This window comes from Eptatretus burgeri, chromosome 10, assembly GCF_056783735.1.
Source record: "Eptatretus burgeri isolate ZD-2024b chromosome 10, Ebu_testis_v1, whole genome shotgun sequence".
Taxonomy (NCBI): Eukaryota; Metazoa; Chordata; class Myxini; order Myxiniformes; family Myxinidae; genus Eptatretus; species Eptatretus burgeri.
This window is the reverse complement of record NC_140970.1, coordinates 42,908,881-42,933,935: the sequence shown is the minus strand read 5'-3', so window position 1 is coordinate 42,933,935 and position 25,055 is coordinate 42,908,881. Positions and strand designations below refer to the sequence as shown.

The window sequence follows — 25,055 nt, the reverse complement described above, 5'->3', positions numbered from 1 at the left end:
ACATCCGCATCTGTATATTTTCACTTTAAAAAATGGTTTTCTCTGCAACTGCTTGTCCGGTCGATGCAAAACTTTAAAAACAAGAGGAACTCCTCATGGAGAATATTTTTTTGCTAACTCTGACATCATAGGTTACAAGGTATGGCAGGCATATTGGAATAAAGCAAAATAAAAATAAAAAAAATTGAACATCATTTCCTCCAAAACTGCTCGACAAAATAATTTAAACTTGGCATATCTCATCAACTCCCCATAGCATTATATATATATATATATATATATATATATATATATATATATATATATATATATATATATATATAGTGATAATGATGACGTCATTGGAATAGTGGTATTCCAGCCATAATTGGTTGAATTAAAATCCTTCTCCAAAAATCTGAAACTTCATATATCTGATCTATGACCCGACGTGAGTGAAGAATTAAATATATGACGTTCATAACCCATTCGAAGAAACTATGCGGCAAAATGTGGTGCATGGAAGATACGGGTATATGGGCCATAATAGCAGTGAGCCGTTATAGTTGTGTGTTCAGTGTTCAGTTAACGATGGTATTTTTGTTCAGAATGAACGGGTGAGGCGAGACTATGCACTCCGAGAGTGCCGCTCCAGTTTCAATTGAATTTTATATTTTGAACGCTGCAGGCCACGAATCGGAACATGAATTGGAATAGGAACCTGTAGTTTATCAGTACGTTGCCTCTGAATTTGGCAAATGATACAAAACTCGTCCAAAACACACATGTGCACAGAGAATTAAGGTAATTAAGGTAATTATTTTAGTTTGGCTGCCTAGCTCAGGATGTATAGTGGGATGTGAAGGAAGCTGATGTCATCAGCGGAGGTGGGGTGTGTGCATGTGTGAATAAAGACACATAGATGTGGCTTCCTTAGTTCTGACTCATGTTGGATATACTTGGTAATGTAGGCTGGAATAGTCGGTGTATTCATTTGTCCAGGATACAACAAATTGGTGACAAAGATTGTTGAATGATTTGGAACCCAAGGAAGCATAGTAAAACATGGCTGTGTTTGGAAAGATTGGAGCTTTTCATGAAAAAAAAGGGGAGAGCTTTGATGACTACGTGGACAGAGATGTGATGCATTCATGGCAGTAAATGCAATCTACGATGGAAAAATAAGACCAACCTATTCCTGGCTTTGTTGGCAGCAGACACGTTCAAAATGGGGGGAAAAAACTTGTGACTTATTAACTGATGTCCTGATGCTCCAAAAACAGTCTTGTGATGATTTGAAGGGACTATTGACAGAACATTTCACTCCTAAACCCATCGTGATTGCTGAGCGGCACAAATTTTGAACGGTAAGCATGAATCCGTGGCTGACTTTGTTGTCCATTTGAAACCGCTTGCTTCTACGTGTTTGCCTGGAGGATTTCCAAATGAACCTTGAGAGACAGACTTGCATCTGGAATTCACCTAAAAATGTCCAGAACACAAATGTATTTGTTGTCGATGGCAATTTTATCTTTTGAAGATTCCAGAGTTAAATATTTGTTGGACGAATTAGCTGGCAAGGCTAATAAGGAGCACATGGACAGCCGAGCAGCAAGAACCGATGACGGCATGCCAAACCTACTTCAGCAGGTGAAGAGGTCAACACCAACCGGGCGAAAGGCAGGAGCACCATTTTGCAGACCGTCATACTTCTATGTCAGTGCTATGGAAGAAATCACCACCCTGAGAAGCATCGGCTTCGAGATGTGACCGGTTGCAGGTGCCATATATGAAAAATGTGCCCCATGAACGGTTCAACTAAATATGTGGATTAGTCGGTGAACGATAACACTGATTTGGATCATGGTCATGAAAACGACCATGAAGGGTCTGGTTTGTACTGTAACAGTCCAAAAGCCGGTAAGGTAAAGCCAGAAAGGCTCAGTGTGATGGTATGTCACACAGACGTTGTCATGAAACTTGACGCGGGAGCATCATACTCAACTGTTTCAGAAACACCCAGAAAGGTATATTGGTAACTAAACGTTTGTGTTTGATGTGAAAACTGCATCATCTCAGTTTCAGGCTACGATGGATAAGATTTTGGCAGGTTTAGATCACGTGCTTTGTTACATTGATGATATCGTAGTAGCTCCCGAAACAATTGAAGAACATCTCAGAGTGTCTGTCCATCAAAACACAATGTCCGTCCAAATGGTGGAAAATGCAAAATACTTTTGTGTTCGCGATATTTCAAAACCCGTTGAACATTTTGCTTTCACATTGCAGATATCTATTCCTCATGACATTATCTGAACCCGATTCGGTCACAGATGTGATTGGCTGAATTATGTTGCCATGACAACCATCTCAGTAACTTGGCTTGTATACATATTTCAAAAACCATTAAACATTTCGCTTTCATATTGCATGGATCTATTCATCATACCACCCAAAAAGCAGGGCACCTAGACTATCAGCTCTGTTATGTTTTGGATTTTTTTTTTAATACTTCCACTAATTGTGATGGCATGATTCCTTGCTTTCAACTGGCTTTGATGAACAGTGCATCACCACTGCCACCAAGTATGGGGGCACCACTGATGCAATGCCCCTATTACCAGTTCACTGGTACCTATTTCACCAACTTCAGAAGGATGACAGGCTGTCAACCCCACCTGGTATTAATTCAGTGGCTGACAGAGCTTGAACTCAGGACCCTAAGATCCCCAGCCCACCACCCCAACCACTCAGCTAACACCAGACTTAGCTTTTTGTTAATATAGGTTAAATAAATGTATGATCGATAAACTAAACATGTCAAGCAACTAACTGAGGTCCTCTGGCAAGGCATTATATTGGAATAATTGAAGACTCGAAGTAGGGCCCACTCCCAGTTTTAATTTAACACCACATTGATCAAATGCAGCACAGATGAATGCCGTGGCATCGATCATACACACTATCCCACCACAAACGAGCAAGCAAGCAGAAGTGGTTAGAATAACCTGGAGGTTTCCGAAGCCAACAAGGTGGCTGAAAACATACGGAAGTTACTTACATCAGGAAGTTACAAAAAATGAAATAAACTGAGTCAGTGAGAAATACAAGGTCGGTATGATTAACATAAACAGGTATTTTTTTTCCACGATGCCTTGGGACATGCACAAACAACTGGTGAAAAACTGTCGGAAATTTCGTGTAATTACTCTTTTTGTTTCCCTCCTATTCACAGAGAAAACACTGCGGATATCACATGAGGTTCCATAAGAGTACAATAATTTGTTACATTTCAATTGGTGGGGAGATTTAGTAAGGGGGGAGGGGATTTTTTTTGCATGCAAGATCAAGGCTCATGGAAGAACGAAGAGAAAGAGAAAGAGAAAGAAGGCAACAAACTGACAGTGGGGCAGTTGGGCCACAGTGGGACACATCAAGCAGGAAACACAGTAACTTGCAGGGAAGAGAGATGGTTCGGTCGGGTTATTGGGGGTTGAAAATTTTCAGGTAGGGATTGTGGATGACGTGAGATGTTAGTGCACCACATACTTAAATCCCTGGAGGAAAGAGCATGACTGAACCGTCTCTGGAAGGTTCCACAAATGGAAGAAAAGAATGGAGTTGTGTGGAAAGCATGGATTTTGGAATAAAAATACGAGAACAAAATGGTTAAAGTTATGCTCCATCAATGATCACAAAGCACTGACATTTTGTGGGCTTTACCCGGTCATAACCTTTTGCCCCAACTATCCTTATTATCTTGTGCTGCCAATGCAGACCGTTACTTCTTTGCCTCTGTATGGATTTTGGAAGTTTAACCAGGCTGAGGTTACTGGAAGAATATACTGTATGTATCTTAGAGGAGTTGAGGACCATCCGAAGACTTCGACAGCAGAGGGAGCTAGGCTGGAGTCGAGGTGGTAAAAAAAAAAAAAGAGACCAGCGGCTTACCTGGAATGTAAAACTGACCTTGTGGTTGCACCTCATCATGGGAGATACCTATACTGTTGTGAGGTTTAGATTCCACAGATTGTAGGAGAGACACGTGTGATGGTGGTGCCCCAGCACACATGTGAGACCAGTACTCCATTGTCCATTGAGCTACATGCAAAGGATATGTGTAGTTCTGATTTCTGTTTTTGATCCAATTATATGAATGGCATTTTTGTGTATCCTACTATTCATTTGCAATTGGTTATTGGCTTTGACACCAATACAATTTTTTATTATGGACCCAAGGCATCAAAAAGCCATACAAAAACGACAATAAATGGAAACACCTGGGAAAATGAGGGACACCAGTAACAACTTCCACACAGGTGTGGCCCATGTATTAATCAAGCAAATAACATCTCAGCATGCTTAGGGTCACGTATAAAAATGCTGCACATGCCTGGTTGATAATAATTATGGTTGCAAGAGGAGACCCCCCACCCCCCAATGCCCCCATGGGTGAAACACTGCTGTTATCCATATGTCACGGCCTTCTTAGTCACCAAATCTGAACCCAATTGAGCATTTATGGGATATTCTGGAATGACGCCTGAGACAGCATTTTCCACCTCCATCAAACAGGTGTGAGTTGATTCACTTTATCGTGGAAGAATGGTGATGGTGCCACATCCCTCCTTCAGAATTCCAGACGCTGGTGGACTCTTTGCCATATTCAGTGACTTTACATTGGTGTTTCCATTTTTTTTTTGTCTACAACTTTATATCAGCCAAACAGTTTTAAGTGAAGCACCTCACCACCATTAGAGCATTTAAATTGCATCAGAAGTGGCAATAAATGTGAAGCGTTGCTCCCAGCTTGCTGGCTCGATGACAGCAGACGCCAATTGAATTTTTGCTTCCTCCATCCATATTCCATTTAGAATTCCTTGCAGGCACGAGCAACTTGCTAGTGTATTTAATGAAATCAGTGGGGGGGGGGGGGAAATAATACTCGATGCACTTAAGCTTCCATTCCCACATCTTCTTCATGTTTATTGTTAAAGCACACATTGTTCAAGAGTGTTCACTTTTATTGAAAGGGCACAATTCTGATAAAAATGCTTACAGAATGTTGTTTCATAAACCACAACAACCACCGTTCTATAAAATGCTTTGGCTGCGAAATGATTGATTTCGGACTATGATTAACAATGCATCACGTAATGCATTATCCATTGTATCTGAAATGGTCATCAAAGCATATTTATTAACATAGAAAAATTTTTCTGCAACATTGTACGTGTACGAGATAGTTTTGACAAAACTATAAATCAGACAAATGTCACAGTATTTTATAACAGCCACAAAGATTGTTATTTTAATATAAACAGTAACAGTCTATTTTATGTCAGATAGAAAGCACAAATACAACAGTCTTTTCAGGATTAATATTACTCAGTGTTTTGTTTTCATGCTAAGATAGATGTAGGCTTTGTTGTAAGAAAAGTATCAGACAAACTAACATATGAGCATTGGTATAGTTAAGTACTTTCACCCTTACATAAAAGTTACATATGCGTTGTTGTTGCATAATAACTTGAAAAATATATTCCGGTGTTATTAGTTTATCTTACAGGTCGTGAAGGTTGGTGTCAATCTGCGTTGGCGGACAGGTAGAACAATGGATGACATAAACAGAACGTTCATTGAGGTATGCTGACTGGCGTGGGAAGCAAAGGGAAGCTGACTTTTCAGGCGTTAACGCTTCATCGGAGCAGAAACGTTTGAGGTTACCATACCTCAATCAACGTTCTCTTTATTTCATCCATTATTTTGCTGGTTGGTTCATTTCCAGGCCTGAGTGTATCATGACTTTTCATCATTAATAATGCCTTTTCTGACTGCCTGTGTAACCCATTTTCCTTAAACCTTATGTCTTCAATGCAGTGTATCCTCTATTGTAGTGGATTTGTAACCCATTCGGAAAGAGATTGATGAACTAAAAAAAAAATATACAAAGTTAAGGCTCATAGAGGAGCAAAATGATAGGATGTACGAGTTTCAACTGATACACGAGCAAAAGGGAACAAGCAAATCGCCGATGGAGATACATATGAGATCTGTAAAAATATGGGGGATATGAGGGGTGTTAAAAAATAATCAGAGCAAGATACTCACAAGAGTCCAAGATACACCAGTTCTATTTAATTTCAATACAGTGTCGTTTGACTTAGATGTACGCACTTGCTGCATTTGTCATTCTTGCTGTCTATACCAACCAGTATGTCTGGGGTTGGCTTAATGGGTGGTGGGCTTGGGATCCAAGGATCCTGAGTTCAAATCCGCCTCAACGGCTGAATTAATACCAGGTGGGGTTGACTCTGCCTGTCATCCTTCCGAGGTTGGCAAAATGAGTGCCAGCATGCTGGTATCCTGTGTCGCGTGGCGACCCGTTCAGGATTGTGTCCAATATCCAAGGAGACTGCTTAGGCAGCACCAACGCTCTGCACAGAGTATGGTCCTGATGGATGGATACCAACCAGTAAGATAGAGGTTTTACGATTGCTTCTTCAGCCACGGCTCGGTTGCTTCAGTCAGTAGTTCCTCACCAGTGGTGAATCGGTGGTCATGCAAGTGGAACTTCATCTCAAAGCCAGTCACGAATGGCAGTCTACTGATGCTGGCCAATGGGCCTTGTGCAGATGTTGGCCAAGGTGACCGCCTCTTTCATGACAACATTCATGTAAGAGGAGGTCACCTTTGGCCAACATCTCTCTGCATTTGGCCTCGATGGACTGACACAAATTTTGCACGAAACTGGTGTAACATTCCTCTGTGATTGTTGTTTTGTGTGGCATATGACATATGAACAGGAGGTTAGTGGGAATAAAGGATATCATGATTGCAAATGGGAGATAACACGACACGGCATTAAGTTGCAACAATGAAATAGTGTATGGAGGAATAATTGAACAGTGAACAGGGAGGAAATTCCACAGGTTGGCAAAGAGAGGGACAAAGGAATGCTGTTGAGTAAGAAGTCTGGACTTTGAAAGGATTGACAAGGAGAGAGTTGCTGGATGAATGTGTTTATCCTGGTTCAGCTGGTACAGGGGAGATGGCTGAAAAGCAAGGGCAGCAAGAGTGGATTGGAGATTGTAGAAGACTGAAAGACCACTAACTAACTGGTCGATGGTGAGATAGCAGTAAGCACTTTGCAACATTTCCTTGATGGGTGATGCTGATGATTTTCAGATCTTTGGCCCACATGGCTGCTTGGAGCACAAGGTGGCATGTGGATGCACCAGCACATAAGGGAGAGCAATACTGTATTTTGCTTCAAACGAATGCCTTAGAAAAGTTCTGCAGAACCAAGGAAGGACTTTACTTGGTGCAAAATGCCTTGTCTACACCTGGTTTTAATGGCCAGCTTGAAAAGGTGAACTTCTCCTGAGAAGTCATGTGCTTATGGTGAGGCCCAAGATTTAAAGGGAATGAACTTCTTCTAGAGAAGTAGAAAGTTGTGTTTTTTCTTGATAATTCTTGCGGAGAGAAACTGTGAGCATGTGGGACTTGCCTGGATTAATAGTCATGTTCCTGCAGATATTGAACCAGTTTCTGATCTTTTTTAAGGTCTGCTTTGAGTAATGCAGCTGTTGCCTCTCGAACACTGGAATGTTGAACTGCTTGGTATAGTATAGAGTCTACATAAATAATGACAGACAGAGGAAATGCCGAAATTGGAAGCAGCAGGTTTTTAGAACATGTCCACTGATGCTACCAGTGTCTGTAGCCAAGGAGACTTTCTCAGGTAGAACACTCAATGGTCAAGTGGCACTGAGTAAGGGAGAACAAAGAGGTTTGGGAAAAAAAAATCGGTTCAGACATACTTTAAAAACATATACCAAGTTTAAACATTCCTCCTTGCAACAAACAAAATTTGCTGTTGAACCATCTGCAGAGGGTGGGTTAGTGAAGGGACAACATGCTCCAGAGACTGAATTCTTGCTACCAGGTCTTGGAAGAGGCAAACAGGTTTCAAAGTTGTTTTAAATATGAACCCATGATGCATTCTCGCTGGCCTAAGAACAGACAAGTTTATTGTGAACTTTGCGGAGTGACCTCGGGTATCGCCGAATCGGGTTTGCCTTTCAAGTCGAGAAGTTGAGCTGCTTCAAGCATTGGCCTCACCATAAGCCTCTGTGCATCGTGGCTGAGAAGGTCAACACATGAGGTAGCTGCATACAGGATGGTATTGAACTGCATCAGAGAGAGCAAGCTTTTGTGAAAGTATTCCTGGGGCGAATCATTATCAGGTGTGGAGGAGAAGAAAGACCAGTCCTTGAGTGCAATAATGGATAATGGCCAGCTGGCCTGTATGAATTGCCAGACTGCAGTATGTTGGGATGTTCTCCGAGGACAGTCATCACAATCTAAACCTTATAATGAGGACGTGATAAGAGGATGCAAAAGGAGGTGAAGAGAAGCATGAGAGCTGAAAAAAGAAAGTTGGTCATTACCGGCTCCGATGGAGAAGATGACCCATTTGTGGATATCTGTGCTGGAAAATTAAATGATAGCATCAGGTCCGATGTTTCACAGAAGGCCTTGGCATCTTCACCCAAGAGGTTCTTTACCATGTATGACACCTAGATGACTGGCATGCCAACATGTCCATGTTAGAAGAAAGTGAGGTGTACATGGAGTGTTAATTTGAGTGAGGATGGGGGTTAAGGGATGGGGACTGGGAAGTCACCTTGTTATGGAGGGGTATGTGGAGTCAGATATATTCCAGTGATTGAGGAAGGGTCAGTGTAGAGCATATACTTTCTGTGGTAGATAAAGACAGTGATGCCACCACCAAGGAAGTAGGTCGGCCTATCAAAGTATGAGGGATTTGTTACATAAGAATCAGGAATTCCCTGTGAATGGAACTTCACTGTTAATTTGGATAATATTGAGCAGACAATATTTGGATAAGAGGCAGCAAAACCTGTAAGAAGAGATCTTTGATGCTATACCAGAGGCTTCCACTGTTAGACGAGAGACAACACTGTTAGTAATAGAAGAGAAAAGAGGACGAGTCTGGAGCATTGCGACGAAGTGATGGGTGTGAGGGGAATCATTGCCTGCTGGAGTAGTATTTGTGTAAATGCGTCAATTCTTGAAAAAAAGAAATGTATGCAGTCATCTCATTTATAGAGTTGGACGCCCTCCCCTGTGAAACCCCACTTTATTAGTAACTGATCAAAACTTCGAACACATTACCCCAAGGAAGGCCCGCTGTCGGTCACATGAACTTTGGACATTTTTACTAAGTAACTACGACATGCATTGTTATGAAATTGTTATTCATTGAGCAATTCGTGGCTTGTTTAATATAATGTATAGTCACAAGCGGATGCTATACTGTGAAGGCCATCAGAAGTTCTGTAACAGTCTTAAGAATCATCATCAAAGCTTTTGTTCAACGTTTTCACATGGGCAAGAGTGTTGTTGTTCAACGTATAGCAAATTCACAAAAGCAGGATAATGGAAAAGGCCAGAAGAGTATAGGTATATTTCTTTCGAAGAAGGGTGGTGAATTTTGGTAAAGTGTATTGAAAGCTAATACTTGCAACTTTTGTGCACCATTCAAGAACAAATTCTTGATTCATATTTGACAAAGTACACGTGGGCATATAACTACAGCTCATGTGTCATTTATATAAACTCTAGCTTTGCTAAACAGCATCAAAATCATCAGAAATATTCTTTAAAGTGCTGCTGGCTTTCCTCACCATACGCGACACTTTTTTGGGGGACTCATAAAATCGCCCTCTTTACATTCAAAAGCCTCTGCAAAAGCAGGAAAGTTTTGAAGGACACCGAGGACCCTGCAACAAAGATTACATTCGTTTTCTGAAAGGAGATAAAACAGCTTCAAACACATTTCGCTTTCAAAAGCATCGAAATAAAAAAAAACAAAAAAAAAAACGTTTTATTTGTTTTTGAATCAGTTATTTAAAAGTAATCAAACCTGAATTTTCCAGGGCAGTGAGAATTTGTTTTGATGGAGTTTCTGGCATACTCAGGTCTGTATGAACCACACCACACCTACAACACACACACACACACACACACACACACACACACACACACACACACACACACACACACACACACACACACACACACACACACACACACACACACACACACACACACACACACATTATTGTATTAACATTTTAACAATGTTGTAAATGATACTTATTCTACAACACCCAATACTTAATTTTATCTTCATCAGAAAACTCGAAATACAGGAAGTTCCAAAAAGACCTGGACAACTTTGGTTGTTAATATATTTAGAAACACAAATGACACAATGATACGCTTTCGTTTATACGATGGAGAAACTCATATAGTTTGGGCACACCATCAGTACACTTCAATGTGAGCTCCGTTTGTCATGCGCAGGACATCAAGGTGGTGCACAAGTTCTTTCCACGTTCGGCTCAGTAAGTTTGCGTCCACCAGTGCGCATGCAGCTGTGATCCGAGAATGGAGATCCTACAGGTTTTCCAGCTTGGTGGTGAAGAGAACATCTTTGACAAACCCCCACAGACAAAAAAAAATCAGGGGGGGGGGTATGTCTGGTGTTTGTGGGGGCCAGGTGGTCGGTCTATCTCGGCAAAATCAAGGTCCGAGATCTTGACATTCCCAAGCGATGCACCGCAGCTTGATCTCTCCGACATCCTCCCTAAAATCCAGTCCATACAAGTGCTGAAAAGTGTGGGGGTCAGTACACACCCCTGACGAACTCCAGTAACAACTGGAAATAAGTCAGAGATGGTACCACCACACTTCACTGCACTCTCAGTACCAGAGTAGAGTTCAGACATGAGATCGATCAGTTTTGGTGGCACCCCACGAAGACCAAGAATCCTCCAGAGGACATCCCGATTCACTGAATCGAACGCTTTACAGAGATCAACATAGGCTGCAAGCAGCCCCTGCCGAAACTGTCGTCTGCATTCGGTGAGGACACGAAGAGCAAGGATACAGTCAATCGTTGACCTCTTTGGTGTAAAGCCTGACTGCTCTGGACGCTGGTGCTCAAGCAGATGGTGGTGAACCCTATCATGAATTATCTGAGCAAAGACCTTGCCCGGCACTGAGAGCAGCGTCACCGCTCGGTAGTTGTTGCAGTCTTGGCGATCACCCTTCCCTTTCCAGAGAGGAACAATAGGCCCCTCTTCCAATCAGTTGGGATGATGCCTGTGTTCCAGGCAGAGCACAAAACTGCATGCAACAACATGAGTGCAGCATTTCCACCAGCCTTGAGAAGTTCAGCATGGATGCCACAGATCCCTGGAGCTTTGCCCCGTTTCAACCAGTTCACCGCAGCCCATGTTTCCACAAGCGAAGGTGGACCACAGTTGATTCGAGGGTCAGCAACAGGGATTGTAACACCCTTGACGTCCAACTCGACAGCTGTGGGATCAGCCTGGTACAACCGCTCAAAGTAACCGGCCCAGCGGGCCTTCACTTCAGACTCCTCTGTCAAGAGCCTAGCACTCTCTGCTCGAACTGCAGTGCTCCGAGGGATGGGCTTGGATGAACGCAATGCGCGAATTCCCCTGTAAGCGGGATGAGAATCACCTGTCCACAGGTGATGCTCAACCCCCTCACAGATTCCTAGCACATAGGCCTCCTTGTCCACCATCAATGCACGTACAGTTTTACGCCTCAGCTCCCTGAACAGCTCAGCTCTGCCATTCAGCCTGGCCCTGCGACTCTGGTCAATGGTATCCAGTGTCCCTTGAGGGATAAAATTGTTCTTTGCCCTGCGGTGAGTTCCAAGACATCCACCGGCAACATCAAGGACGGTGGTCTTGAAGGCACTCCACAACTCTTCAGGACCCCCCAAAGCACCCAGACCCCCCAAGTGTTCACTCAGCCTGTTCGCAAACTCCTCAGCTACTCTCTCATCCCTGAGCTTGCCAACATCCAGCCGAGGCTGGGATGGTACCATTCTCCAGGATTTAAGGTGCAGCTTTAGAGTTGCTCCAATAAGCCTGTGGTCAGTATTGAGGAACTGAGCACTCCGGTAGACCCTGCAGTTCTGGATCATCCTCCAACTACCGTCAATGAGGACATGGTCAATCTCCTTTGCCACACCGCCAGCGTTGGAATACCATGTCCAGCGATGAGCTTTTGTGTGCTGAAACCATGAACCAGCCACCTCAGTCCATGACTTCTTGCAAAGTCAAGGAACTTAGTGCTATTCAGGTTCATAGTTCCTGACCCATGGGGACCAACACACACCTCATAACCGTCCCTATCAGTTCCAGTCGTTGCATTGAAATCCCCCAAGACTAGAAGTGTATCTTGTCTGGGGCACTGATCAACCACAGACTCGAGCGTGGCGTAGAATGCGTCCTTCACGGTGAGATCACTCGCCTCAGTCGGAGCATAAACAGAGACCTGGGAAATGACACCTAAGGAGTGACGAATCCTTAATCTCATAATTCGCTCGTTGACCGGTGTTACCTCAATTATCATTGGGGTCAGCTTATTGGACACAGCTACAGCAACTCCTTGGGTATGGTAACAATCAGAGCAACCAGACCAATGGTAGGTGTAACCACCCACCATTATCTCGCCACAATCCGGTCTCCGAACCTCAGAGAGCTGCAATCCCCATGTCCAAACGCTTGAGCTCAGATGATAACAGAGACAGGTGATCATCCTCTCTTTGGGATAGGACATTTCAGGCACCCACCCGAAGGGACCGCCTCAGGTTAACCCAAGGAGACCGCCGTCTGGTGGACGACACCTCAGCACCACTCCGACACACTTTCCCGCAATCTGACCCAGGGATGTTACCCCGTGGTTTCCCTCCTATCATCAAAGATTGGGGGTCCCGAAGGCTTTGCCCCAATCTCATCATCCGGTGAGCTGCCCTGCGAAGGGAAGCTGCACAGGAGGTACTCCCAGTGGGTTTTCAGATTTTTTTGCGTTTTTGTGACAACTTCCAGTCTACTTCAACCTCTTGCAGCACAAATATGTAAACTTTCTGAGTTTCTGCATCATATAAAACAAAAGGTATCATTGCATCATTTGTGGTACAAAATATATTAACAACCAAAGTTATCCAGGTCTTTTTGGAACATCCTAGTTGTTTACTTAAAGTAAGAACCTTATCAACTTACAATCAATTGATGCATTTTCTGACTTCCCAGTTCATTAGCTGAACTCTGTTCTTCATAGACTTTTCGACCTTTTTAGCCTGAAACCTCTCCCCTTTTTCAAAACTTTGGTCAAGTTATGACATTCTTCCATCTGGATCTATCTGGTGCATCAGTTTCATGCAAACTTAAACATTCCATATTCTTCTTGACAGTTTCAATCCATGTCATTTTAGGCTATCCTCTCGGCTTTCTTCCTTCTACAATTCAGTCAAACCGGCAATGCAACCTCACTATTCAAGCTTTCCACTTATGCATTTACCTATACATGTTTATTATTACCATTCTTGCTCGAGCGTTTAATGTATTATCATCTATATAATAAAAACCAATGTGTGTATCATTTTTGCATCTCCTCCCAAATGACAAGTCCTATAGAATTGAAAATGGTACCATATTAATCACCAAGGAAACTGGCCAGTGCAAGCATCAACAAAAAATGATTCAGAAAGAAACATTTTCATGATTCACATCGATAAATACCCAGACAATAAAGCAAGCATGAACTATGGCTCCAGTGGCCTGGCGACGAGCCGCGAGACACTGATTGGCTGTGCAAGGCTTGGTGCACTCTGATTGGCTTTTGGTAAATGACGTCTATTCACACTTACTGTACCTATTTTTCTGCATCACACCTATATTTTGTCGGTCTTCATCTGCAAGCCTAATTCTTCCAAAACTGTTTAAATATATAATAATAAATGTCAGTGTGCGTCAATCAGTCAGTGCGTCAGTCAGGCCATCTCCTCAATAATTCCAAAACCATGAAATCTAGCGGCCCCAAACTTTGCGTGCATACTCAGGGATCTCCAAGGAAGTGCATGGATGACAATTGTGTGTTTGGATTAATTTAAACACCCCTTTTGAAGATAATTAACGGCCTTATTTAGTGATCCTTTTTCAAGGCGTCATCCCTTGGTCAGCCCCTGAGTCAGCCCTCTGTCAGCTTGCCAGGGTCTTAATTCAAAATTTTCTTCAACTCGATCTACAATGCCTTGACTTGGCACAGGCTGCAATGGTTTTGTTATGATAAAGTGCTCAAATTTTTTTTTCCACTTTCCTCACTCATATCATCGAGTCACATCTGGATACATCGCAATGCTTATAAATGCCTGGAGATGCCTGGAGACACCAGTGTTCATGGCTATATTTCATTTCCTCAAATGCGTTAAGCTCTAGAATCTCTTAAACTGAGTCGAATTTCAAAACTTAAACTTCTTAATTGACCTCAGCAGCAGTTCTGACTGCTAAAAAAAAACAAAGAAGATTAATTTGTCAAATTCGGACATTGTTTGACATTCCGGGCATCTCTGGTTGGCTCCGGACATCTCCAGATGGTGTTTAGTATGACCCAGCCAGCTGTTCCTGATCAACCGTTTTGTTGGTGTGCTTACTTGAGTGCTTATAGTGCTGGGTGAAATCGATTCCAAAGGACTCAATTCCAACCATGGAATCAAAAGGAATGAAAAGGAATTGACGTCAATTCCGAGTAATTCCCAACCTTATAGAAGGAAGTGCTTTTTTCGAGGAAAAGATTTTTCGTCCCCGTTGGGCATTTTCCAGTTCCACATGGCCTGGTAATGTATTAATTGAAAAGGAACACACTCATGGGGCATCCCATTTGCAATACAGCAGCAAAAGCAAATAAACTTGCAAACTAAATGCTCCAAGGGCGTGTTCCTTTCAAATGAGTATCAAGGCATTTAGAGTTGGCTGGTAAAGCATGCTGAATGCTTCACTAATGGATGGGCAGGCAATACATCGACTGATAAAGTTTCGACAACATATCGTTGAAAAGGCTCTGATGTGCAGTTTGGATATATTTCGGGAAGATTAAAGAAGACAGTCTGAAAGTTGCATGCTCACTTCGTTCAATAGACTCATTACTTAATGTGTCCAATATGCTAAAACATTTGAAAATAACCAAACACCAGAGAGTGTACCTATTAGTGATGGTTGAGAATTTGGATTCAAGGAAACCAAAGGCTGCAACAGCAACAAGTTCGCTTTTGCAATCGATGATTGAAAGAACTTTCATTCTGGTAATGCCCTGATACACTGCCATTCCTTCCCCTCATACTGCCTTCCCTTCCCCTCATGCTGCCTTCCCTTCCCTTCATGCTGTCTTCCCTTCCCTTCATGCTGTCTTCCCTTCCACTCATGCTGCCTTCCCTTCCACTCATGCTGCCTTCCCTTCCACTCAGGCTGCCTTTCCTTCCCCTCATGCTGCCATCCCTTCCCCTCATGCTGCCTTCCCTTCCCTTCATGCTGTCTTCCCTTCCACTCATGCTGCCTTCCCTTCCACTCAGGCTGCCTTCCCTTCCCCTCATGCTGCCTTCCCTTCCCTTCATGCTGTCTTCCCTTCCCTTCATGCTGTCTTCCCTTCCATTCATGCTGCCTTCCCTTCCACTCAGGCTGCCTTTCCTTCCCCTCATGCTACCATCCCTTCCCCTGATGCTGCCTTCCCTTCCACACAGGCTGCCTTTCCTTCCCCTCATGCTGCCTTCCCTTCCCCTCAGGTTGCCTTCCCTTCCCCTCCCCTCAGGCTGCCTTCCCTTCCCCTCACGCTGCCTTCTATTCCCCTCATGCTGCCTTCCCTTCCCCTCATGCTGCCTTCCCTTCCCCTCATGCTGCCTTCCCTTCCACTCATGCTGCCTTCACTTCCTCTCCCCTCATGCTGCCTTCCTTTCCCTTCATGTTTGTGATGTCTCGTCTGGAGTGAACGTTCTTAGTCATACTGCAGCATAGCAAACCAATTGTTCAACTTTTCATAAAAGCTACAAAATTGGTACATATGCTGACTAATGTATTCTGAACAATTCTGGATATGGAGCCACTCGAGATTTTGCCTGGAAAATGGCCGCCATTCTACTTTAACAACATGGGATATCTGTCATTGTTATTGTCTTTGTAGGTTTCTCAGAGGTGATAAATACTCCATGTGATTTGCATTTACAAAGGAAAACAATACAAATGTCATTTATGTTGATTTATTATATTTCCAACCATTGTATTGGGGAAAAATGGTCATTGTTATGGGAAAATCCATTTTCGCACACAACATCAGTAACAGGTGCAGAAGTATTTTGTTGTGGTGGTGGTAGTGGTGGAAGTGGTGTTGCAATTGGTAATATTGGTGTAGTAGTAGTAGTAGTAGTAGTAGTAGTAGTAAGTAGTATTAGTGTGGTAACAAGGTGTTTTGTGTCTTTGCAGAATATGGAGTGATAATCATCAGGAGCGGAGTCAACATGAGCGGGAGTGACCATGTCAAAGAAGTTCCAGCTAGTGCATTCTTCCATGGACCGTGCGTCTGTTGGCCCATCCAACACAAACTGGGAACTGTGTGCGATATGCCAGGAGGACACAGCAGAGTCCCTTGTTTGCCCAGAAAATACGAAACGCCCAAACACAGGGAGTGGGTACAAGACACTGGCTGGGAATCTGATGCAGTTTGGAGAGTTGGGCTTACTACCCAGAACGCTGCAGCTTGATAGACTTGATGAAGGAGAGGGCATCGAGGCCGCACTGGTTTCTCACAAAGCTGTCTATCATACATGATGCATGCTTCGTTTTAATACAACAAAGTTGCAAAGAGCACAGAAGAGGCCAGCAGGAGGCAGCTCATCTGGTGAAGGCAATGCCGTGCCAGGAAAGCGCACCAGGTCACTCAGTGCAGAATCAAGTACCTCTAGTCAACCCTCATGCTTCTTCTGCAGACAGTCTGGTGTGGACACCTTACATAAAGCCACCACCTTCAAGATTGATCAGCGTGTGCGGCAGTGTGCAACACAAATTGGAGACCACGAACTGCTGGCACGGCTCAGCATGGGTGATATGCGAGCTCTTGATGTCAAGTATCATTCCAAGTGTTTAATGTCTCTCTACAATCGTGCAAAGTCCTCTGTCAATGCTGAAGACAAGACTGGTCATGAAAGTGTGGTCTCTGGAATTGTGCTGGCAGAACTTGCCCTTTACATTGAAGATACTCACCTGTAAGAGGACACATCTCCTGTATTCAGACTTGCCGACCTAGCAAACCTGTACGCGAACAGAATGGAGCATTTTGGAGTTCCCTTGGACACGAGAGTGAATATGACAGGGCTGAAAGAACGCCTACTAGCCCAGCTCCCAGGCCTACGGGCACAGAGCAAAGGACGAGATGTCCTGTTGGCATTTGATGAGGACATTGGCAAAGCCTGCGAGCTGGACTGTGACAGTGAATTAGTTCACATCGCTCGAGCTTCACAGATAGTTCGTTGATACATGTTTGAGGAAGCTAACTCATTCACTGGCTCATTCAAGGAAGGCTGCCAGCAGGAGGTTGTGCCATATTGTATTAGACTGATGTATGCGTGTACCATGTGTCCTGGTAGAATGGTAGTAGACAGTAAACCGTAGCCGCTTCAAAGTGAAGTGTGCAATAATTTCTGAATTTGTCATTATCACGATTATCAGTTCCCTATTCAAAATAGAGTAAAGTATGTAATCTATAATGCAATTTTTGTTGATTCCAAACCCATTGAATGTGATGAATATCATTTGACTCTTATTCTCCAGGCAATAATGGGTACTTTTCAGCGAAAAGTTTCAGGAGAGCAGCAATTTACAAATCAAATAATGGCTTTTTAACCGAAAATACTGGCTCATAATATTTAAATACGCCTTTTCATGGTCAATTTACTGAATTTTACACTTTCCTTATATCTACCAACAATACAATAAGAAAATAAGAGCATATAGCCAATTTCATTAAAGTAGAATGGCGGTCATTTTGGAAAATGGTGGCCGAAGCTGACCAAGGCACAATCTCGGGTGGCTCCATATCTAGAATTGTTCGGAATACATTATTTTACGTGTGTACCAATTTTGATGCTTTTATGCAAATTTGAACAATTGATCTGAAATATCAGACTACGCTGCAGGACTATAGAGAGTGGTTACAGAAGAGTAAGATGCATAGAAAGCTTAGGGGCGCATTAAAAATCGAAGTGGCGATTGGGAAAGCAGACGAGTGTGCTCGAAGCTGACAATTTTTTTTTTTGTAAGAGTGCCAAACTATTTCTGCTGGTACTCATTGGAGAACCTCATTAAAAAAATTGTGTGAACCCCTGAATATAAATCAAGATCCCAGAAATGCTTTTCTTGTAATCAGCTTTCACCACTAATTATTAGAAGCAAGCTTCCATCAGTTACCAGGCCATTATGCATTGTAGGAAAGGTTTCGGAGCAGTCTTGGACAGAACTAAATTCCTCTGTTGATGTTGCTAACTCGCTTCCCAATTCACATTAACTCATTCGTTTGACGTCAGGTTAAACTCATTTGCATTCACGTCTCGGCCACGATGGTGGCTCGACGCGCTTTATGGGTTAACCTTTTCATTCTGAAAAGGTAATGACCTCATGAAGAGAGATAGGGCCAAAAATACGAAGAGAGATAGGGATAAAATTAGTATAATGTATTCGGAGGCCTTCTAAAGAGTTAATCTCCTCCATTAAATAGTTATTGGGCAGGAAAAACATCGACAGGGCCGGAGGTCGGACACCATTACAGGACGGTTTTGAGTGTTGAGGGTGCATCAGCTTTTTGTTGTATTCTGTATCTTTTAAGCCGATATTATCATCGTGTCTTTACTCAATTGGCCATGTTAATCTACCGGGGTGCCAGGAGGAGGTGATCAAGGATGATCAACATTTCTAGTGATGATGACGAGGGTTCATCATGGAGGGTTAATCAAACTAGGAAGAGGGGAAGACCACGGCGGGAGAGTTCCGAGGGGTCGGAACCCCCAAAGTGGTTAAGGGCTCCTCTACTCCTGAATCAGTGATGATGACGAGGGTTCATCATGGAGGGTTAATCGAACTAGGAAGAGGGGCAGACCACGGCGGGAGAGTTCCGAGGGGTCGGAACCCCCAAAGTGGTTAAGGGCTCCTCTATCCCTGAAGAGTACTATCACAAACTTATGGTTATAGTTTTGGTTTTTGATGGTGTTTCACCCCTAAGCCTTGACAACCCAATACAAATGGCCACACTGATTAACAAATAATTCGGAGATGTGTCGAGTGCCAAAAAGCTCAGATCTGGAGACCTCTTCATTAAGTGTAAATCAGTCGACCAATGCGAGAAGGTTATGAAAACCCAGTATTTTGACGGTCCGTGTTTTGTGTCATATTCCTCGGAATCTAAGGGAGAGTCGAAGAGTCATTTACGGGATTGATCCCTCCATTGAAATTGATATCATGAGTCATTTAGCCGAGGTGGGAGTTGTTTATGCCCGCCGTCTCACCACGATCAGGGATGGGGTCAAAGTCAAAACCACCGAGGTGGTTTTGTCTTTTGACAACCCAGTCCTTCCCCCGAAAGTTTTCTTGGTTCACTGTATGGGTTGCAGAAACTTCCTCAAGCCTTCACTGTACGGGAATACATCCCAGTCCCCTTAAGATGCCACAAATGCCAAAAGTTCGGGCATACTGCTTCAGCCTGTCGAGGCAAACAACACTGCAGCAGATGTAATGGAGAGCACGAATACGGAAGCTGTACTCGTGAAAAAATGTCTTGTGCCAATTGTGGTGGTGACCACAGTGCATCCTTCAGAGGATGTCCTGAATTCCGGAGAGCTGCCCAGATCCAACAGGTGAAGACGCAGGAGAAACTGTCATACGCTGAGGCAGTCCAAATGGTCCGCAAAAGGGGGAAAACTATGACTCCAGTAAAAGCGGTCGAGAGCACGTCCAAAACTGAGTGCCCAGTTAACGTCCTCACCAAATCGGTGGGAGTCCAGACTGAGATGAAAGATGCAGAATGCCAAACCGGGAGAGCTATCACCGACATGGCCGTGAATTCTACTAAAGAGGGATTCATTGGCTTCATCACTGAAGTAATCAACTCTGCAGCTCAAGCAGAGAGCACATCCGAAAAAAATCCATATCATCTCCACTGCAGCCTTCAAACATCTGGACTGGGAGGAGTTTACTTTCAAGACGATTAACAAAATATTCAGAAAATGGATCCATAAACACAGAGGGCCGGTCTCCAGGCAGTCCCAGGGTTCCCCTGCTGATTCATGTAAATCTTCCAATGACTAACACGAAGTGTAGCACTTATGTGTCGGAGATTACTAAACTCATCAGCGATCTTACATCCACACTGGATATTATCCATTCGTTATTTAAGAAACCTGGTTTAAAAGCCCCAATCGATTTCAGATTACCGGTTCCATCCTTCAATGTATCCTTTGAATAAGTGTACTGGATGCATTGTGTTAACTGAGCCAGATGTACCCTCGATTCTTTAAATTTGTCTGGGAATTCAAAACGGAAATGGGGTTGACAGTATAAAGTTATTATTAATATTTTTTTCTTACTTTCTATTCTTTACTTCCATTTTATAAATATATTTTCTGTTTTTGGTCGTAACCTTGAGTTCGGGTGCGTGGCGTTTATGGAGCCTCGTGGCTCTGACTATGATAATAAATAACAAATCGAAGAAGGGGAAGAAGAAGAAAACATAGTTCATCCCCTCGCCTCCATGTGGATCTCTGGAGAAAATCGGACACGGTTAATCCTGCGGTCACACGCAATCAGGCTATTGAGTTTATCAATTCAATTTGGAGTCAATCATTGCACGGAAATACAGATGGCTCAAAAGAACCTTCTCTTGGAAGGACAGCTAGCTGCAATATGCATCCCTGATTTCAGGGTTGTCAGGGCATTTTGCCTAACGAATCATCTCTCGGTCTTCTCAACCGAACTATTTGCCATAGTTCTGGCTCTAGAATGGATAATTGAGTTTAATCCCCTCAGTGTGGTTTTCCTCTTTGATTCATTTTCCACATTAAAGGTGGTGGAATCCTTACAGGATGGCTGTAGGAATAACTTGTTGCTTGAAGTTTGGCATTTGGTTAATATTGCAAAGTGGAGGGGTCTGGTGGTCGACCTGTGCTGAATCACTGCTCATGTCGGCATTGCTGGAAATGAGGCCTGTGATCTAGCGGTGAAGCCTGCCCTTCAACTGGAAAATGTCACCCAAATCTCCTTGGGAGCACCAGAAATTATTAGGCTGGCCAAAGGCCAGATTGAAAAAAAAATTGGCAATTTCAGTGGGACTCCAACACAATGGGAAGATTCTGTCACACGGTGCATCTGTATGTGGAACCTCCAGTTAACCTTCCCATGCTTTCCCAGAGAGACCAGGTATCTCTTCGGAGGCTAAGACTCGGGCACTGCCGCCTGAACTCATACCTGCATAAAATTAGGTGCCATCCTACGGGGTTTTGTGAGACGTGCAGGAAACCCGAAGATCTAAATCATTTATTCCTAAATTTCCCTCTTTATGAGGGACCCAGGCGGCATCTTGTGCAGAAAGTAGGAGTAATGGGGATCAAGGTGTTGGATCTACAGGGAGCATTGAGGCTGATGAACCAGAATCACCCTCAACTCTGTAAGCTGGTACGAAAATTCCTGAAGGAGCATGCGAAATCCATTTAAATTTCCTTGCACTCCATGGGCCAATAAACGATTTTGATCACATTCAGGTGCGTGGCGTGTATAGGACCTACTGGCTCTGAAAGCGCCATTAAAATTCAAAAAAGAAGAAGGAGAAGAAGAAGAAGAATAAAACATCACCACGGAAATGATGTCGTGCAATCGCCAGGTGTTCCACAACACTGGATTTTCTGTTACCTTTTTGAAAATTCCTCCTGGTGATGTTTTCTCTGTGGTTGAAGATGTGTCCTTGTTATATCAATACCAAGCAGTATTACCTGTTTGCTGAATTTTTCGTGTCCTGCATTTTTCTGATTTCCAGTTTGCTTCCTACAGCTACAGCATTGTCATCCGCTTAAAATTTTTATTCACAAACATGATATGTTTTCTGTGTATTTAATTTTTTAAATTATTTATCTTGGAAGGGTCTGCCCCGGGTGCCAAACACTCAAGGTACGTCCATGCCACCTCCAAAAGCTAATTTATCTGAATTAACTACAGCATTATCATGTTCAGTAATACAAAGCCTTCAAGGATGACGAGTCATCAGGAAGGCTAGTTCACCTGGAGACTGCCCTGCTTCACCTTTCATTCTCTTTAAAAGCATTATTTTCATCAATATGAACCACGAATAAATATAAAAAAGAGCAGATGAATTTTACACTAAAAATCTATGATGCCCTGGAAAAAGCGTCGGTTCTGCTGAAGCTGTCTCTTGCTAGGGGTAACAATCCTGCACAAGTTACCACCCTGATGCAGGATACTCGACTGAGAGTGTCGGTATTTGTAATTTGTTCAGGGTACGAGTGATAACTCATGGACTCTTCATGAAATGCACTGTTGAAGCTATAACATCCACCAACTAGTACTAGCAGAAGGAACACCCGCCTTAACGGCCATCCGAAGAATGACATGCCTTGCCTGCAAAGCACAACCCGACAGTTACTTTAACTTTCGATTAACTAATCAGGACGAGTATTGAAACCAGGCAAAATGGCTCAAATGTAAGTGCGCCACTCTGCACCATTGTATCGGATGTATCGGACTTTTTTGTTGCTTGCGAATTTTTTTTTTTTTAAGAAACACCATAAACACAAATACCTTATAGTAAAATACCTGTGCAAAGTTGAGAAAAAATAATTGTCGGTGATCCATGCTTAGACCAGGCAATTTTTGTTCTTCACCCTCCCGAGCAATTAACTTCATGTATGCCTGAAGTCCAAAACAAAACAACCAATTTCAATTAACGATTAATAAGACCACAGCTGTGATTTTTCTCATTATATATGAAAATTAATGCAAGAGATTTACTTTTGGTGTTACGAACCACGTGAGATTGCTTTGCTAATTAATATATATAATATATGAAGACTCATCATTCATTTTAAAAACCTCATTCAGAAGTGAGAAAATGGAGCCATTCCTCTTTCCTAAGAACCCAACGGTAATTCAAACATTCATCAATGGTTGTATAAAAATGCGCTGGCTAACATCTTACCTCATAGGCCTGACGTATCCCACCATTGTCAGCAATATTTTCTCCCAGTGTGATCACACCACTCAGCTATGGGGGGAAATACAAATCACAGCCACTCATTATTTAGCCTTTGAAATGGATCTTATATCCGCAGTTGGCTTCAATATCAATTCTCAACCAACCATAAATCCCATACTGTTCATGATGTATTACTTTTTTGCTCTTACTTTACAAGATCGAGGATTATGGAAGAGGAAGGTGAGAGAAGGTATGAACTGACAATGGAGCTGTGGGCAACAGTTGGATACGATAAGCAAGGGAATGATGAACAGGAAAAGAGGAGAGAGAGGAGGGAAGGAAACTCATCAACCTGCAAGTAAGAGTGTTATCTGGATGAAGGGTTTTCGTGGGGGTACTAACTTTACCATATCATATATTACTTGATTGGACCTAGATGTTGGAAGGAACAATTCGTGTAGATTTAAGTCATCCTAAAACATTGTATTCGATGGGAAGATCTATTGGTAATGATGAATAGTATTTGGAAGTAGATGAAGGATTTTTTTTTAATTGATGGGGTTCCAGATCTCCTAATAAGTAGATAATACATGGCCAGACCCTCATTACCACCCCTACTTCGGATCTATCTTTACTCGTAATACTCGTTCCCAATGGGAGCCATGTATGGAATCAATACCCGCTCTCTCCAACAGGGGACAGTGGTTAAACTACTTGCACAATGACAAGTGTGCAAGTGAAAATCGCAAGTTATCTTCCCCCCCTCCCCATCCCCCCTCCTCACATGCATGGGGGGGAGGAGGGGGCGTTTCTCCTTCTATTAGGTGCAGACATACATACCGGTATCCATACATACAATTGCCAAATTTTAGTGTGATTATTGAATGGATAATTGCATTTCAGCTAATTTAATATTTTCCACAATGATTAGAAGTAATGATGAAATGAATTGGTAAAATATAAGTTTGCATCAAATGCCAAAGCCACTAACAATATGTCAATCCGATTTTGAGTTTCCTTATGGAAATGTCTCATGCATGTCTGAAAACATTTCCCAATATATTATGTGGTCATGTATGGTTATTTCTAGAAACAGGTTATTATGGATTACAGTTATTTCTCAGTATTTACATCATAAAGGTATCATCATACCAAATATGCAATTTGGTGTCTGTCTGTCTGCCTGTCTGTATTTTGACCGCAATACATTAGGTTGTTACTTATCCAATCTCAACCAAACTTGACGGGAGGACCAAGAGTCACACGATAGGGATTGTAGCGACTTTATCTGCCGCCCTCTCTAAGGGAGTTTTCCGCCTTGGGCAAAATCCATGTTAAGGTGTACGAGGTGTGTTCAAAAAGTATCCAACCTTAATTTTTCGTGTGTAAACAAATGAAGCTTGGGAGGCGTGGTTTGGTGCACGTATGTAGGCGATCCCAATCCGTATGCGTGAATATTTTCCCGCTTGCAGAAGCTGTTAATCACCGACAGACCGCCGATGAGTGTGGAAGTGTAAGTGAGCGCCGTCGGATTTTCGTTTTTGACAAAATGACGGAAAAACTTGAACAACGCTACTGCATCAAATTTTGGGTAAAGCTTGGCGATTTCCAAGTGGAAACGATCCGCAAGATTCAACAGGCCTTCGGGAACGAAGCAATGGGCACCACACAGATAAAGGAGTGGTACAACCGCTTCAAAGATGGTCACACATCAGTGGAAAGTGAAGCACGTTCTGGTAGGCCCTCAACATCCCGAAATGAGATCGTCATTGACCAAGTGAGTACCCTGCTGATGCAGGATCGTTGAATCACGATCAGAGAACTTGCAGACGAGGCGGGCGTCAGCATTGGATCCGTTCATTCCATTGTGACTGAGGATTTGGGCTTAAGGAGAATCTCAGCGAAGTTCGTGCCAAAGCTGCTAATGATCG

The 25,055-nt window shown here is 43.0% G+C and overlaps 1 protein-coding gene and 1 pseudogene across 1 annotated transcript in view; one reads left to right on the top strand and one right to left on the bottom strand.

Moving 5' to 3' along the window:
- Positions 1–4,939: 4,939 nt before the first annotated feature.
- LOC147018414 (membrane metallo-endopeptidase-like 1) overlaps positions 4,940–25,055 on the bottom strand; it is a 108,789-nt gene continuing 88,673 nt past the window's right edge. Inside the window, exons 20-23 of the mRNA XM_085898033.1 lie at positions 23,128–23,193; positions 22,746–22,841; positions 9,932–10,008; positions 4,940–9,788 (exon numbers count right to left, since the gene is read on the bottom strand). Coding sequence (XP_085754159.1) covers positions 9,689–9,788; positions 9,932–10,008; positions 22,746–22,841; positions 23,128–23,193 — 339 coding nt within the window. The 3' untranslated portion in view covers positions 4,940–9,688. The remainder of the gene's footprint in view (positions 9,789–9,931; positions 10,009–22,745; positions 22,842–23,127; positions 23,194–25,055) is intronic.
- LOC147018416 (uncharacterized) lies at positions 16,413–20,134 on the top strand (annotated as a pseudogene).